At 45.9% G+C, this 17,405-nt stretch overlaps 1 protein-coding gene across 8 annotated transcripts in view; it reads left to right on the forward strand.

Annotated features, from left to right (window-relative positions):
• The window catches only part of KDM5C (lysine demethylase 5C), a 32,639-nt gene that overhangs the window by 3,575 nt on the left and 11,659 nt on the right, over nt 1-17,405 (forward strand). For 4 of the 8 annotated variants that reach the window (XM_060088017.1, XM_060088015.1, XM_060088018.1 and 1 more), the window contains exons 2-13: nt 1,672-1,749; nt 4,002-4,124; nt 4,418-4,588; nt 4,968-5,102; nt 5,853-5,976; nt 6,086-6,267; nt 7,306-7,464; nt 9,242-9,361; nt 9,488-9,646; nt 10,270-10,451; nt 10,549-10,711; nt 17,258-17,377. In XM_060088017.1, coding sequence (XP_059944000.1) covers nt 1,672-1,749; nt 4,002-4,124; nt 4,418-4,588; nt 4,968-5,102; nt 5,853-5,976; nt 6,086-6,267; nt 7,306-7,464; nt 9,242-9,361; nt 9,488-9,646; nt 10,270-10,451; nt 10,549-10,711; nt 17,258-17,377 — 1,716 coding nt within the window. The remainder of the gene's footprint in view (nt 1-1,671; nt 1,750-4,001; nt 4,125-4,417; nt 4,589-4,967; nt 5,103-5,852; nt 5,977-6,085; nt 6,268-7,305; nt 7,465-9,241; nt 9,362-9,487; nt 9,647-10,269; nt 10,452-10,548; nt 10,712-17,257; nt 17,378-17,405) is intronic. The other 4 variants (XM_060088016.1, XM_060088019.1, XM_060088021.1 and 1 more) reach the window with 2 other exon arrangements.

Genomic DNA, 17,405 nt, shown 5'->3' on the forward strand with positions numbered 1-17,405 from the left:
TCCCGGACCAGGGCTCGAACCCATTCCCCTGCATTGACAGGTGGATTCTTAACCACTGCGCCATCAGGAAAGTCCCTGGCCCCTTTTCTCAAAGTGTGTGTACAGAAGAGGCCAACAGCTTTTTCTTCTCTTTTACTGTCCTCCTCCCCCGCTTCCATATGTATGCACATGTGTGTGAACAGTCGTAGCCTGGTGTAGTGCAAAGAGCCTTGGACTGGAGGTCAGAAGACAGGGTTTCTAGTCTTGGCTCTACCACTAACTCAGCATGTGATTCTGGAGAAATCATATTTCTTCTCTGGGCCTCACTTTCTCCATTCATTAAATGAGGGCACTGGTCTAGGTTACTCGAGGTTCTTTTTACCACCCAAGCAGGAGCCAGGGTTCTGAGGAGGAAAGGACTGCATGGGGGGCGGGGGGGGGGGGCAGGCGGGCATTGAGGAGGAGGCTCTTCACAGCTGCCCTTTGGGCAGGACACAACAAGCTCTGACTTGGCAGGACAGAGTCTCCCCCACTTTCATTATCTTTCCCTGACTTCCCTCCTTCTCCCCAAATCCTCCCAATCTTTGCTACCACAGTCAGTGGTGCATCCCAGCACTTAGGACAGCCCTCCCCACTTCCTCCCCTGCCTCTTCCTGTACTGGGCAGGTGTTTGAGAGAGGACCCACAGGAAGCCTTTCTGACCAGGTGAGTATTGCAGATTCTTGCTCCTTGTTCCTTGCTCTTCCCTGCAGTGTCTATCTCAGGCCTTTTAAACTCAGAGAACAGACACTAAAGGCCCAAACCTTTAAATCCTGCCCAAATTGGAGATGAGCTACCCTGCATATGTATTGGGTAGTGAGGTCAGCCTTAGATGTCAAGTCTTAATGATGATTCCTTTGAATAACATTTTCATTTGAAAACCAGTTTAATTTTCATATCAGTCTTATGAGGAAGCCAGGGCAGGAGTTCATATTCCCACCTTACAGTTGAGAAAACAGGTTCAGAAAGGTAAAATCCCTTAGCTAGTAAGTAGTGGAGCTAAAACATGAACCCAGGTTTTCTGACTCCAGATCCCGTGTGCTTTCCAGTACTTCCAGACTGTGTGTCCTATGCCTAGGGGTTGAGGAGTTAATATGGGCATAGGGAGAGTTTGAAGTCAGCTGTTTTGGGCCCCATCTCTCTATTTCTTTTTTTTTTTTTTCTTTTTTTTTTTTTTCTTTTTGCGGTATGCGGGCCTCTCACTGTTGTGGCCTCTCCCGTTGCGGAGCACAGGCTCCGGATGCGCAGGCCCAGCGGCCATGGCTCACGGGCCCAGCCGCTCCGCGGCATATGGGATCCTCCCAGACCGGGGCACGAACCCGTATCCCCTGCATCGGCAGGCGGACTCTTAACCACTGCGCCACCAGGGAGGCCCTCTCTATTTCTTAAAATCCTAGCACTGTACTGTTGGCAGGGACTCTGAAGACATTTCCCAGGGTATGTGCATGGAGTGTTGGGTGTGGACTTGAGGGGCTTCTAAAGCCCTGTAGTGAGTTGTGTGTGTGTGGGTTGGGTGTTTGCCAGGTTAAAAGGTCTGACGTGGCTAGAGGTCTGGGAAGGCATGAATGGGGTGCTGAGCTGCTTTTGGTGCACCTCTGGTCTTGCACTATGCTGGAATAACCCAACTCCCTTTTCTCCTCTGTACCCACTCAGGACTGGCAGCCACCCTTTGCTGTAGAAGTGGACAACTTCAGGTTTACTCCCCGAATCCAGAGGCTGAATGAACTAGAGGTAAGATGACTAGCAACTGGTGGTGGGGTTGGGAGAATGGATACCTGAGCTCTGATCCCACTTCCCTCCTACCTTCTCTGTCTAAGGTACTTTACCTAACTAGGCCTTTATTCTCTCTTCTGTGAAACTGCCTGGAGGGCATGGAGGAAGCTTTAGAGCTCTGAATGTAACCAAGAGAAGGAGCATGTAGCATCCCAAACCTCATAGCCCCAAGGCTGGGGGTGGCCCTTTTCCACAAAGGTTTGCTACTTCTGAAGCTCCCCTGTCAACTAACCTACCCTGCTTGGATCAACAAAAGAGAAATATGGGTCTGGTTGAGACCCTTTCTTGCTTGGCCAGCTGAATGTGTCCTCATCTATCCAATTCATCTACAGCCCTGTGCTTCCTACCTTTCTTCCATGGTGCTTGGTAAGGCGGGAGGTGAGGTGGATAGGCAGGAACAACACAAGAACTGGTCTGTGAGGAAGCTGGAATGGTTACAAACTTGGACAGAGGGTCAGGCAGGTAGGCTTTTCCCTCTCCTTTATGTTCCATACAGGAAATCTAGGCCCTTTGCATGGGTAAGATGAGGTTCTCCACTAAGGACCTGAGAATGCCCCAGGGCAATGAGAGTAGATGCCCTCGAGCCAGTTCCAGGTAAAGTTCTGGAGTTTACCATGGAAGGTGTAGGGTAGAGGTATGCTACCACTCCTCTCCCTCATTATTATGTATCCTCAAGCCTTGCTAGATGTCTGGGGGTGTGGGAGTGACTATTAGGCCCAACCGAATACCCGTTACCTAAAAGCGTACTTGTCTTCTAGACCACAGTTCCTCAACCTTGGCACTATTGACATTTTGGGCCAGGTAATTTTTTGTCGTGTAGGGCTGTCCTGTGCATTGTAGGATGTCTGTCAGCATCCCTGGCCTCTACCCACATAGTACCCTCTCCCGGTTATGGCAACCAAAAATGTCTCTAGGCATTACTTAAATGTCCCTTGGAGGGCAAAATTGCCCCTCATTGAGAATCACTGTTCTAGAGTCGGTCTAGGTGCTGTTCTGGTCAGGGCAAAAATCATCTCTTGTATGGGGTACAAGGTCCTTAGAGAAATGGATCTGACCAGGCCTGCTGGGGTATAGCTAGGACAAGGTGTAGCCTACCATGGGACAGGGGCAGGTTTTCTAGAGAGATAGTGCTGGCTAATGAGGGGGAGGGGCAGGGATGGGCCAAGGTTGGAAAGCTAAGGGGTTGAGGTGGAGGGAGTAGGGTTCCTGGCCCCTTAGGGATTCTCATAGCAAAGGAGCCATAGCATGTTCCTTTCCACAAATAGAACTTACTTTTCCTCATCTGTGAAAGAACTGTCCCTGTTTCCCCCTAATGGGATCAGAGCAAAGTAATGAATGATAATGACTTACCCAGTTCTCCCTAGAACTAGGCCTTCTGATTAGGGTGAGGTGGTTATAGACTTGGGGCCTTGGGGAGCCCTTCTTGGGTCACTGAGATTTCGGGAAAGCATGGTACATGCCCTGTTCCTAGAATCTTTGGCCCACATTGGTTCCTGGGTAGGCCAGGTGCCAGTGCTGCTTTGGTACACCATCTCAGTTCTTTAGGCCATTCTATCTTTAGCATGCACTCTCACCCTTCAGCTACCATGGAACAAATTTCATGGCGCATGTGAAGAGGTGAATGTTTTCTTTTGGAGCCTTCATTCTCTGAAACATGCCTAGAGCTTAGATTTAATTCCAGAGTTCCAGAGGGCATCCACTGTTCCTCTCATAAGTCTACCCTTCTGGGGTGAGTGGACTGGGCAGTTTTTTATTTCCCTCATAATCAGAAAATGGGTCCAGAGAATAGAACTGATTTACTCAAGACTATACAGCAGATTATTAGCAGAGGAAAAGCAAAAACTTACGTTATTTGACACTCAAATCTCTTGGTACCTGCTGTGTGACTTGAGGAAGCAGGGACTCTCTGTAAAAGAGATGACAATACTTCTACAGCCCTGTCAGGGAGATTGAGAAAGAGTATATGTAAAGCTTTGGCTGTTACGACTCTACCTGCTCTGTTTTGGGACCTTGGGCTTCTCCTGTTGCCTGGAAGGTGGCAAAGATAAGAGAGGTGGGCGAGGTGCTACCTAGAGTTGGGGATCCAGTTCACTGGGAGAGGCCCTGGGTAGTGGGCTGCTCTGCATCCCTTCTCCTCCCCTAAGATTAGGCCAGAAGATAGGGGTCAGGTAGAGGGGGAGGCCAGCCTCTCTGAGCCATTTTTTCTCCAGGCCCAGACGAGAGTGAAACTGAACTACTTGGATCAGATTGCCAAATTCTGGGAAATCCAGGGCTCCTCCTTAAAGATTCCCAATGTAGAACGGCGGATCTTGGACCTCTACAGCCTCAGCAAAGTAAGAACAGGTTTTTCTCAAACCCCTCCCCACCCCACACCTTAATATCCTTGGTACTCTGGGGGCCACCTTGGTTTGGATATTGGATCTCTAGGCTACAGTGGAAGGGGCACAGCCTGGTAGCACACAAGCTGTCATCAGAACTTCTTGGCATCTCTTGGCTGCAATTTGAGTCTGAGTGGTGGAGGTAGGAGGGGGTAGCCTCCAGTGAAGTGAGGGGCTGGAGTTGTCCTCGTTGTCCTTTCTGTACCTACACACAGCACATCCACGTCCCTTCCTGCTTGTCCTTACAGATCGTGGTGGAGGAAGGTGGCTATGAAGCCATCTGCAAGGACCGTCGATGGGCTCGGGTGGCCCAGCGCCTCAACTACCCACCAGGCAAAAACATTGGCTCCCTGCTACGCTCCCACTATGAACGCATCGTTTACCCCTATGAGATGTACCAGTCTGGAGCCAACCTGGTGGTAAGGATGCCGAGCCAGGGTGGGAATAGGCTTTCCCCTGCCAGATGCAGATTTCCACACTTGCTCTTAATGGAACTGGTTCAGTGGAGTGGACTGGAGACCTGGAGAGGTCTGGGAAGAGATGGAGTTTGGTTTAGTTGGGGAGATGGTTGCGGGGAGGTGGTTGGAAGGAGGGATGGCATCAGCAGAGGCGTGAGAAGAATTCCCAAAGTGTGTGCTGGTGTCAGTGGCCAGTTGAGCAGGGCCTATTGGGTGGGTGGCGGGGGGCGTGGTGCATGAAACTACGGCTTTGGTTGCCATTGGGTGAGGGTAAAGGGAAGTCCTTGCTGTTGGGAGCTGGGGCCCCATGCCCTGACCCTTACCCCTCACCTGTCCCCAGCAGTGCAACACACGTCCATTTGATAATGAGGAGAAGGACAAGGAATACAAACCCCACAGTATCCCCCTTCGACAGTCTGTGCAGCCCTCCAAGTTCAACAGCTATGGCCGGCGAGCCAAGAGACTACAGCCTGATGTGAGTACTTCCCTTCTTCTAACTTGGAGCTTTGGTGGTGAAGAGAGTCCTTTCCCTTCCCTCTGACCAAGGTTCTCTCCCTGTTCCACTGTCCCTTCTCTTGGTTCTCTTGAGTTCTGAGCAGTAGTGTGCCTCTTTCTGGCTTCACTCTTGCTCTTCCTCTACTCTCAGCTGAGCTTCTGAGCTGGGTTTTGATCTCTTTGTATAATATCTTTCCTTTGTCTGGTGTTCTTGCCTGCCTTGTTCTTTTCCTGACTCACTCTGCTCATAGGGGAAGAACTCTTCTTTTTCTCCTTATAACTGTACCTTAGCTTCAGGAAGAAGCTTATGTGCCGGCATTCTTCTGGGCATTGGGGATACAACAGAGAACAAGATACACACTGTCCCTGGGCTCACCGAAGCATGTAATTTACCAGATCATATTAGTCACTGCCATTTATTGGTAGATTCAAATACTTAGATTTCTTTATATATGTTTTCCTCAAACCCCTTGTAACTGTGAGATAGGAGTTAATATTCTCATTTTACAGTTGGAAAAACTGAGATCCCTTCTTAATTCCATTCCAAGAGAGGAATGAGGAGGGAGTTCACTTACCCTCAGTCTCCAAAAAGCAATCTGAATTCTTGCCTGGGCCCACCTATGCCTCCACCCTGGCATGAACTCACGTGATAAGAGTCCAAGCTGTTGTTCTTTTAGGATGGGGCAGTCTGCCCCAGATAGTCTTGATTCATTTCCTTCTTTCCTCCCAGCCGGAACCCACAGAGGAAGACATTGAAAAGAATCCTGAGCTGAAGAAGCTTCAGATCTATGGGGCAGGCCCCAAGATGATGGGCCTGGGCCTCATGGCCAAGGATAAGACTCTGCGGAAAAAAGGTGAGGCTTGACAGGCTGGGGCAGTGTGAAGAATGGCCTCACCGGGGGAGAGGAGCCTGGGCCGCGACTGTTCAGACTTGTGCTTCAGAGCCATTCTTCTCTCTCTCAGATAAGGACGGGCCCGAGTGCCCCCCCACCATAGTGGTGAAGGAGGAGTCAGGCGGGGACGTGAAGGTGGAGTCACCCTCACCCAAGACCTTCCTGGAGAGCAAGGAGGAGCTGAGTCACAGCCCAGAGCCCTGCACCAAGATGACCATGAGGCTGCGGAGGAACCACAGCAATGCCCAGTTTGTAAGGACCTAGCCCTGGCTTCCTAATGCTCTGCTTCTCATCCCTTCAACGAGCATTTCCCCAGCATGGCACTGGACCAGGTGGCATTAAGCAGAAAAGTGGGCCTGGTGGGCCCTGCCCTCACGTAGCTCACTTAATTGGGGAAACAAGGCCAACTCACATGGAACAAAGAACAAGAAAGGGTGATCAAGTGCTGTCAACATGAAGTGCTGGAAGGGTGCAGAGGAGGAGACTCCCTTTCCATTGCTTCAGGATAAAGGCTAAGCTCATTACCATGCATGATCCAGTCCCTGCAGACCTCTAGCCTCATTCCCCATCACTGCCTACCTTACTCCTGCTATAGCCACACTGAACTACTTGTAGGTATGTTTGTTTTTTTCCCGAGATGTGCCATGCTTTCTTTCCCCATCCTTTGTACATGCGGTTTCTTCTGCCTGGAAGAGTTTTCCCCTGTGCTCTGCCCCATTGCCAAATTCCAGTTTGCTTTCAGGTCTCAGTCAGTTTCAAGTGTCACCGTTTCAGTGAAGTTCTTCTCAAGGCTGTTCCTCCTTATCTCCAGCTGATTCGAGTGCTTCCTTCTTTAGGTTTCCATAGTACCCTTTTATGGGCTGCTATTGGCAGTTTCCACACTGCCTTTGAATTTTTATGAACTTGTGCCTCTGGAGTACTGTATGCCTTTAGAAAGCAGATGCCATGTCTTATTTATTGCTGTACTGAAGAGTCCAGCATAATGTTGAACACATAAGTGTTCAGTAAGTATTTATTGAATGACTAAAAATGGGGGATTCAGGACTGAATGATAAAGACTCTGCTGTCACAGCTCTACAGTTTATTTGAGGAGGTGGTACGTGCACGCAGTTAAATTTCAGGCCTAGCATGACTAACCTGTACAGGGCCGTGAATGATCCAGCCAGCAAGCAAGGTGGGTTTCTAATGGAGATCTTTGTGGACTAGGGTGCTGTCTGGAGGAGTCTGATGTTTGAAAGGCAGGCTGGACAGGGCTTAGGTTGATGAACTGTTGCCTCCCTCCCCTGGCAGATTGAGTCATACGTATGCCGAATGTGTTCCCGAGGGGATGAGGACGACAAGCTCCTGCTGTGTGACGGCTGTGATGACAACTACCACATCTTCTGCTTGCTGCCTCCTTTGCCTGAGATTCCCAAGGGTGTCTGGCGGTGCCCAAAGTGTGTCATGGCGGTAAGGACTTCCCAGCCCCAGTCTGTGTCTGCCTCATAGGCTATCCTTGCCTTCCTTCATCTGGTCTTATGGAAAGCAGCCTCCTAGCTCAGCCACAGTCTTATGTTTTGGGTCCCTGGGGTGGGGCTAGGTTGGGCAGAACTTTGGGAGAAAGAAAAGGAGGACACTCAGCCTGTGTCCTCTGGGAGCTCTCAGACCACCCCGGGAGGTGAGAGTCATGATGAGACAGATCATATGTGATGACATATAATCAAATGTTAAATTGTGTATTAGAAATTCAGATGTAGAAGTTCAGAGGACAGGAAAGTGACTAAGGGTAGTAATCAGGGAAGGTGTCAGCAATGAGATTTGGAGGACAGGAATATGAAAAAAAAAAATGTTCTTTTGATTTCCAAGTTTTTTATTCTTTGTTTCTTTTAGAAAGCTTGGAAAATAGACAAATTACCTATCATCTCACCACCTAGAGACAACCATTGTTAATAGTCTGGTATATTTTCTTCTCATCTTTTCGTTGTTGCATATATATAACTATCTTTAACAAGTTTGGGATCTTACTGTATATTTTCATTTGTTACTTTATAATCATTTTTCTATATTATTAAATTTATTCATGGGTATGATTTTTTTTTTCCTCGTAGGGGTTCCGTCATGTGGGTATAATATTTATTTAGGTATTTTCCTTCTGTTGTGATAATTAGATTGGTTTGCAGTGTTGTAGATTTTAACTACAAGAGGTGGGCAGGCTTTCTAGACTGGGGGATGGAGGCGTGCAGGAGTAAGGATACATGGGGATAGTGTACCTAGTGCAAGAGAGGCAGTGAGGAGAGCAGCTGAAGCAGCAGTGAGGAGGACTAAGAGGTCTGGGAAGTCTTCCAGTTCCATTTCATGAGCCTCCTACCGTGATCCAAATTCTGGGTGCTAGTCTACATCTCTCCCTGGGTTTCTGGAGAGTAGATGCTGACAGTTTCTTGCCCTGTCAACTGTGGTCATAGAGACCAGGTGTGCACGTGCACACACACTAGACACACACAAATGAGGAAAGAGACCAGGGCAGTGCATAATGTTCTTGGTAGTGGTGGGGATTCCTTTAGGGAGGAGTTTGGATACCAAAAGTATCATAGACAACAGACTGTCAGGTGTACTTGGCTCTCTTCTCTAAGTGGTTGTGGGCCAGTGGACCAGATTGACATTTAGTTTTCAGACATGAGCAGAAGGTGTGTCTGACTGGGGTACATACATCTCATCTAAAACCACGAACATAGATACAAAGTGAGTTAGACACACGTCCTGTCTTCTGAGACAGTGTAAAGAACAGGAATAGTGTGGGGTTTGACACTAGGAGTTGGTGCCTTCGTTCCCCATCCTCCAAGCTACTAGAATATTCAGTGTCATTTTCCCAGGTCTGTAGTTCCAGTCTGGGCATAAAACTTCTCTAAGCATCCTGTATAAAGTCACATTTTATCTTGAGAGAAAAAATAGTGGCAGGAGAGCATGGGGTAGCATATTTAAGTCAGAGCCCATGGTTTAGATAGTAAAGTCCTAAAGGAAGAGAAGAGCAAGAGCATGGTAGAAGTGCATGTGGGGAATGAAGGGACTAACTGTGCTCAAGTGCTAGGTGGAAAAGGTAGAGCTATGACGTGAGACCTGCCCCAGGGGCCTTCAGTGCAGACCTAGGGCTGTTCTCCTCCTGACTCCTACCCCATATTCCAGCTCCGCTTTTGAGGATTCTCCACCTCTTTGCCTCTGCCTTGGTGACGTGTTCTCCTTTGGGTTTCAGGAGTGTAAGCGCCCCCCCGAAGCCTTTGGCTTTGAGCAGGCTACCCGGGAATACACTCTGCAGAGCTTTGGCGAGATGGCTGACTCCTTTAAAGCCGATTACTTCAACATGCCCGTACACGTAGGTGATGGAGGGCTGGGGTAGTGTCAGGGCTAGGGTCATAGGTGCCTGATGGTCAATAGCTCTCCTGGGTCAGTGGGGCCAGGATATGATGGGCCACGGTCATCTGCTACCCCTGTTCCTTAGATGGTGCCCACAGAACTCGTGGAGAAGGAATTCTGGCGGCTGGTGAATAGCATTGAGGAAGATGTGACTGTTGAGTATGGGGCTGACATCCATTCCAAAGAATTTGGTAGCGGTTTCCCCGTCAGTGACAGTAAGCGGCACCTAACCCCTGAGGAGGAGGTGAGTAGGTGATTGATTCATGGCTATGTCAGCTGTGTGACTGAAGCAAGTCGTTTAGTATCTGAAAGACTCAGTATCTCTATAGGATGGGGACTATTATGCCCACCTTATATGGTTGTTGTGAGATGTAGATGGGATGATATGTGTAAAGAACACAGCCTAATATCTGGCATGGCATCTCCAGTCATGAGATTGGCTGGTTTTTTGTCTGTAGAATTTTACAAATTTTATAAGAATTAAATGAGAAGGTATATGAAGTACCTGGCAGGGTGCCTGGCTCATTCATAAGAAGTGTTCAGGGACTGGGATTGTAAGTGCAGGAAATAATGAGGCCCTAGGCCTGTATCAAGGGAAGGGTGCATTTTGGTCCAGAGCAGGGGCTTTTAACTTGCAGATATTTTGGTGGGTGGGCACATCTATGAACCTCCCTAAAATTGAAGTAAAGTGAAGTGAATTGAAATTTTGTGTGTATGCATTTGACGGAGGCAGGGGGAAGAACACCTATAATATTTCTTAGATGTTTCAAAAAGGTCTGTGACCTCAAAATTAAGGTTCCCTGGGCCAAAGATCTCCACCCCTTAGCAAAACTCTCATCCCTTTTCCACAAATACCTGACCTGACAGGAGTATGCTACTAGTGGTTGGAACCTGAATGTGATGCCGGTGTTGGAGCAGTCCGTACTGTGCCACATCAATGCAGATATCTCCGGCATGAAGGTGCCCTGGCTCTACGTGGGCATGGTCTTCTCAGCCTTTTGCTGGCATATTGAGGATCACTGGAGTTACTCCATTAACTACCTCCACTGGTGAGTGGGTTCCTGGAGAGCCAGGGAAGCAGTCAGGGTGGGCTCCTTCAGTACCATAGGTGTGTCCACTCTACATGTCTCCTTTCTGCTTGGTCAGGGGTGAGCCGAAGACCTGGTATGGGGTACCCTCACTTGCAGCAGAACATTTGGAAGAGGTGATGAAGAAGCTGACACCTGAGCTCTTTGATAGCCAGCCTGACCTTCTGCACCAACTTGTCACCCTCATGAATCCCAACACCCTCATGTCCCATGGTGTGCCGGTGAGTGTCCAGGAAATAGGAGCAAGGTGTAGGGATGAGTTAGTGGTGTCCTTTGTGGTGGTGGTGGTGGTCGTTGTCTGGGATCTACCCCTGCCCCTTTCTCATTCCTATTCTATCTTAATCAGGCTATAGGTTTGACAGAAATAATAGTGGTTAGAGATACAATGTGATGGTGAGCCCTCTGGGCCTGATGTTTGAGGGCAACACCTTAGGGATGGCTTCCACCAGTGGAAAAGGGAAATAGAGGAAGGACTGGGCAAGACAAGTCTCCTTACTCTTAAGGGCACACATCATTTCCATTCACCTCCGGTTAGTCACAGCTTAGTCACATGGCCACATCTAGCTGTGAGGAAAACTGGAAAATCTGATCTTTATTAAGGATGGTCATGTACCAGCTACAAATTGGAGGTCATGTTATTAAGAAAGAGGGTGAGAATGAATATAGGGGGACAACTAGCAGTCTCTGCTATCCTTTCCACATTGTGACCCTTGGAGCAGTGGGTAGGTCTGTTTACTTATTTAACAGGTCAGAGTTCTATGGTGGTAATTAGTTTGCAATATATAAGTACCAAATCCACATGTTGTACACCAACATGTTATATGTCAACTATATCTCAATAAAGCTGGGACGGGGTCGGGGGAAGTAACCTAAAAAAAAAAAAAGTGCCAATATCTTTCAGCATTAAAAAAAAAAAAAAAAAAGCTGAACCCAGAGTCCTGACTTGTCCTATTCTCCTTCTCTGTGGACTTCTCTCCCACCCTGGGTATACATCCTGGCTTACCTATAAGGGCCTTTATATTCCGGGGAATTTCTAACGTTGATTAGTATCGGCCAGTTTTCTGGTGTGGATCTTAAAATACCCTGATCAACAGTCCTGTAGAAACAGGAATGAGTACATCTTCCACCTCTACTTTCAGTCTTATTCATTTTGTGCTGCTGCTCCTCCCCACTCCCTTCAACCCCGTCCCCCCAAAACCATCCTTGGCTACCTTGCTGCTTAGTCTAGTGCGTGGGACATGGTAGGTAGTCAGTATATATTGAATTAACATCTTGAAATCCCTGGTCATCTGTACAGTAGGTCAATCAGTGGTTCTCACCTGAATTTCTTCTTGCCTTCAGCTTGTTTTGCTATACTATATAACCTATGAGTAATACTTTTTATTATGCATTTTAGTGATACTTAACCAAGGTTTGAGATATCTAGGGAATTAGAGGAAATGCATTCCTTTTCCCTCTCTGCATCACCCCATTTAAGAATTACTGGAAAAAAAAAAAAAAGAATTACTGGGCTCAAGATGTAGAAATGACCAAGGACCCTTCAAGTTATGCTCTTCACAAGTAGACATTGGGTCTGACCTTTCCTCAGACTCCTTTCTTCCTGACCCACAGCATCAGTTCTTTCCCACAGTGTCAAGGAGAATTATAAGAGTAGAAGAAGATTCTCCTTAAGGATTCAGACAGCTAAGATTCATATATACGTACGTACGTACGTACGTACGTACGTACGTACACACACACACACACACATTCAATTCTAATCTGTTTTTAAAAAAACTTTGATCACAGACTTTTTTGCTTCCACCTCCACAGCATTTCTCCTGCTCATAGCTCCCCAGCTTCTCTGGCCAGCTGCTGCTTCACCACCCCCTCCTCTGTCTGCCAGGCCCTTCCTATAGGTAGTTCCCAGCGTCTCCAGGCTCTTTGGACTTGGCAGTATCCCCTCAATCCAGGACATCTGATTTTCATATTTGCATGTTGGCAGGCTGCAGTTTAGCCAGCTGGAGGTCCCTCAGAGCTATCTTTGGCCGCGCCCCCCCACCACCACCTCACCCATCTTCCCCTTTGGTGAGAGAGGGCCATTTCTTTTTATAGACAGAGATATATAATATAAGTATTTTCATTATAAAAGAAACATCCCCCCTTTCCAAAAAATGGCAGTAGAGAGGTCATCTCTATTTCCTCCACATTTTGTTACGTTTCCATCTGTTTTTTATGTAAGTTTTGACATGACAGTAATCAGTGTATGGATTTTATAATCTCTTTTGTTAAGTTTGATCATCTAGAATGGCATTGTCCAATTTGGTAGCCACTAGCCACATGTGGCTATTGAGCACTTGAAACATGGCTAGTCCCAACTGAAATGTACTGAAAGTATAAAGCATATGTTGGATTTCAAGACATTGTATGAAACAGAGAATGTGAAATATCTCACTAATACTTTTGTATACCAATTACACATTAAAATGATAGTATTGTGGATATATTAAATAAAATACATTGAAGTTAATGTCACCTGTTTCTTTTTACTTTTTTAATGTGGCTACTAGAGAATTTAAAAAGTACATATGTGGCTGGCATTATATTACTATTGGACAGTGCTGGTCTAGAATGATTTTTTACTTCCTCACCATGAACTATTTATAACCATCTTTTTTGAAAAACGGCTTTATTGCAGTATAATTTACATACCATAAAAATCACGCATTTTAAATGCACCATTCAGTGAATCTACAGAGTTGTGCTACCATCACCACAATCCAGTTTTAGAACATTTCCATCACCCCCAAAGGATCCCTTGTGCCCTTTTGTAGTCACTCTCCATTCCAATCCCTAGTCCCAGGCAACCACTGATCTGCTAACTCTAAAAATTTGCTTTTTCTAGACAGTTCATATAAATGGAATAATATGTGGTCTTTTGTGTCTGGCTTTTCACTTAGCATAATATTTTTGAGGTTCATCTATGTTATAGCTTGCTTCAGAACTTCATTCCTTTTTGTGGTGGAACAATATTATATTGTATGGATATACTGTATTTTGTTTGTCCATTCACCAGTTGATGGACTTTTGGGTCATTTTTTAATAGCTGCAGAATGTGAGGAGAGCTTTCTAAAAAAAACTGCATAGGAAATAGTAAAGTGACATTGCCAAAATGAGGGGGCATTAGGTTCTATTTCTGGCTCTGCTACTTGAGGCTTCTGTGGGACACAGTTTTCACATCTGTAAAATTAAGGCTGGGACTAGATCATTCAGCAAACACTGCTAGAACTCCCTCTGTGTGCAAGGCCTCTGGTCAGCACCCTGAAAGCAAATAAACTAATCCCTGCCTTTAGTCATGTGCAGTTGAGTAGAGGACAAAGGTGAGTAAACAACTGGAATAAAATATTAGAGGTGCTACAAAAGAACAACAGACTGGGTCATTAGGAAGTGGGTGCGGGGGGGAGGTCAGGAAAGCATTTGTAGAAGTGGTGACACTTGAAGGAAGAGTAAGTTTGCCTGTTGGGGCCGTGGCTTTATCATGTAGATATGGGGATTCAAGTGAGGGGTTCTCAACATGGACATTACATAATCAGGTTTGCATTTTGGTTGGGGAAGACAATTCTAGTGGTTGGTAATGGGGGCCAGTGCAGTAGTACAAGCAGTAAATACTGATGTTGCCTCTAAGTAGGGATAGATTTGAGAAGAAAATGTACTGGAGGTGGGAACTGATACATGGCCTGAATAAATGTGGAGATTCAGTATTGTTAGGATGCTAATTCTCTCCTCATTAGTCTAGAACCCTAGCAGATGAATTGTTGGGTTGAAGGCTCTAAACATTTTAGGTTCTTGGTTATGTATCAGCGATTTTGCTTTCCAGAGAGAAGTTATTGGTCCCCATTACCAGCACTGTACTTACTTCACTCTGTCTTCATCAGCATGGAATGTTCATTTTAAAAAACTTTGCAAGACTTCTTGGTAAAGACAGCTAATTAAACATACACGTGGCTACTTCCATTCCTTACTGAAACTTCACAAAATGGCACAAAGTGATTTTTTTTTTAAGGTAAAAAAAAAAAATCACAGAGATGGGGAAAACAAGAAAAGAGACAATGATAAACAGAATTCTTGAAACTAGGAAACAAATAAGAAAACTGAATCTTAAGCCAGTTCTGGAACATCTGAGAACCAATCTGATTTATACCTCAGTACCCCCCAAAGGTTCAGTAGTTGGTTGCAGCAGACATTCCGGGAGTAAAGACAAATGGGGTAAAAATAAAGATTGGTTCATATTTATATAAGAAGCTATGGGAGGGGCTTCCCTGGTGGCACAGTGGTTAAGAATCCACCTGCCAGTGCAGGGGACATGGGTTCGAGCCCTGGTCCGGGAAGATCCCACATGCTGCGGAGCAACTAAGCCCGTGTGCCACTACTACTGAGCCCGCATGCCACAACTACTGGAGTCCACGCGCCTAGAGCCTGTGCTCCGCAACAAGAAGCCACTGCAATAAGAAGTCCAAGCACCGCGACAAAGAGTAGCCCCCGCTTGCCGCGACTAGAGAAAGCCCACGTGCAGCAACGAAGACCCAAAGTAAATAAATAAATTAAAAAAAAAAAAAAGCAGCAGCAGCAGCATTTATGGGATCCCCACCCACACTGGGCAGCTGGAAATGTGACCCTCCCTCACTCTAGCAAAAGACTGTGAGATTTACTTTCAAAGAGGTTGAAATAGATCTCTGGATTGAGGTCTTCTAGGTACCGTTGAGAGTAGAAGTATAGTGAAACTAGTAGTATTCATTGTATACCTACTGAATGCTGAGGTTCCCAGCCATCTTCCTCCACTTGGCTCTTAGAACAACAGCAGCCAGACCTTTTTCCTTCAGGCAAAAAAATAGGAGAGTTTTCTCTGGGGAATCTGACTGGCCCAAAAGGAAAGACCTAGAGTTTCCCAAACTAAGTGGCTTCACTCTACAGTGGCTCACAGTTGACAAACTTCACCTCTGTACTCAGAACTTTCATTCAGCCTTTTCATTTCTTACTCTGGAATATAACTAGATAGCCACAGATTAACAGACAACTGAGAAAATTCTAGAATAAACAAAGTAGAACCAAATGGTAAAAAAGCAGCTTGGACAAACGGAGGCTAGGCAGGGAGAAGTAAACTTCAAAAAGAAAAGGGAAAGAAACCTTATTAATACCTTCAGAAATGAGCATATATTGCAAACATAAAATAAGAACAGGATGCTATTTTAAAAGGACATGCTGAGAACGAAAATTAAAATTAAGATAGCAAAAATGGAAGACAAAAAAATAAAAGCTTAGAAGATAAACAGTTAAGGAAATAATAGAAAGATAAAGATGGAAAAAGGTAAGAGAAAGAGAATTTGTTCTGGGGGTTCAATATTCAAATAATTCTCTCTGAAAAGAGAATAAATGAAAACTGAAAGGATCAAATTGTTCAAGAAAATTTCCCTGAACTGAATGACAGTTTCCAGAATCAGAGGGCCTACCCAGTACGTGAATGCAAATAGATGCACACCAAGGTATATCTGGTGAATTTTCATATCAAACAATGGGACCAGAAAACTCCTACAAGCTTTCTGAGAGAGAAAACAGGTTTCATTCAAAACATTAGGAGTCAGAACAGCTTTAGATTTTTCAAAAGCAACACTGGAATCTAGAAGATGAGAGCTGTGCGTTCAAAATTATTTTTTCTTTTTTTTTTTCCAAAATGATTTTCAACTTAGAATTTTATGTGCAGATTATCAAGGTTGAGAGTAGAATAGAGGCATTTTTTAAAAAAGTTCTTCCCACGGTTTCTCAGGAAGCTGTTGGACGATGTGCTTAAGCACAGCAAAGGAACAAACCCAAGAAAGAGGAAGACATGGGATCTAGGAAACAGGAGATCTATCATGGGAGAGTGACAATCCAGGGAGGGCAGCTGGTCCCAATTGAAACAGATCACAAGGCTCCATGAGAGACTGCTACAGAAAGGTGAAAAGTGATAGGAGAGAGGAGAGTTGGACACTTGTGCAAAAGGTTGGGATTAAATTACTAATACATGCACAGAAAACTAAGCAAATTGAGACATAGGAGGCTATTTTTAATATAGTCTAGAGGCATGTTATTTAGGACGGTTAAGGTGAATGCCAAAATAATCAGAAGAGGTGAAAATGGATGGCTCTGGGGAATAGAGAATGGCAGGGTTTGCTGATTTTCTTTTTTTTTTTTTTTTTTTCCTATACGTGGGCCTCTCGCTGTTGTGGCCTCTCCCATTATGGAGCACAGGCTCCGGACGCGCAGCCTCAGCGGCCGTGGCTTACGGGCCTAGCCGCTCCGCGGCATGTGGGATCTTCCCGGACCGGGGCACGAACCCGTGTCCCCTGCGTCAGCAGGCGGACTCTCAACCACTGCGCCACCAGGGAAGCCCCGGGTCTGCTGATTTTATAACAAATCTTATAGAACCACTTGGCTCTTGAAACTGCTTACATGACTGGTAACAAAAATTAATGAAAAAACATGTCCAGCTTAATGAAAAGTGATATTTTGAATTTCTAAAAAATTATTAGGGAAGTTGAAATATTTTGGTATATGTACATTTCCCGCTTTTGACTCATATTTTCCTGTCATCACAAATCAAAACCTTGAGAGCAGAGACCAATGGTCCTTTCTTTCGGAGTCGAGGGTCTGGGAATCTGTTGTCAGACTGTGTTCCCTGAGACTTTCCTTCCTCTCCTTAAGGACCCTGCACTTAGATCTCTGTCTCAATGACCTTGGCTTTTCTTCCTCAGGTTGTCCGCACAAACCAGTGTGCAGGAGAATTTGTCATTACCTTCCCTCGTGCTTACCACAGTGGCTTTAACCAAGGCTACAACTTTGCTGAGGCTGTCAACTTTTGCACTGCTGACTGGGTGAGTCTGGAGTGTGATGGGATGGCAG

Source organism: Mesoplodon densirostris, chromosome X (assembly GCF_025265405.1).
Source record: "Mesoplodon densirostris isolate mMesDen1 chromosome X, mMesDen1 primary haplotype, whole genome shotgun sequence".
In the NCBI taxonomy this organism is placed as follows: Eukaryota; Metazoa; Chordata; class Mammalia; order Artiodactyla; family Ziphiidae; genus Mesoplodon; species Mesoplodon densirostris.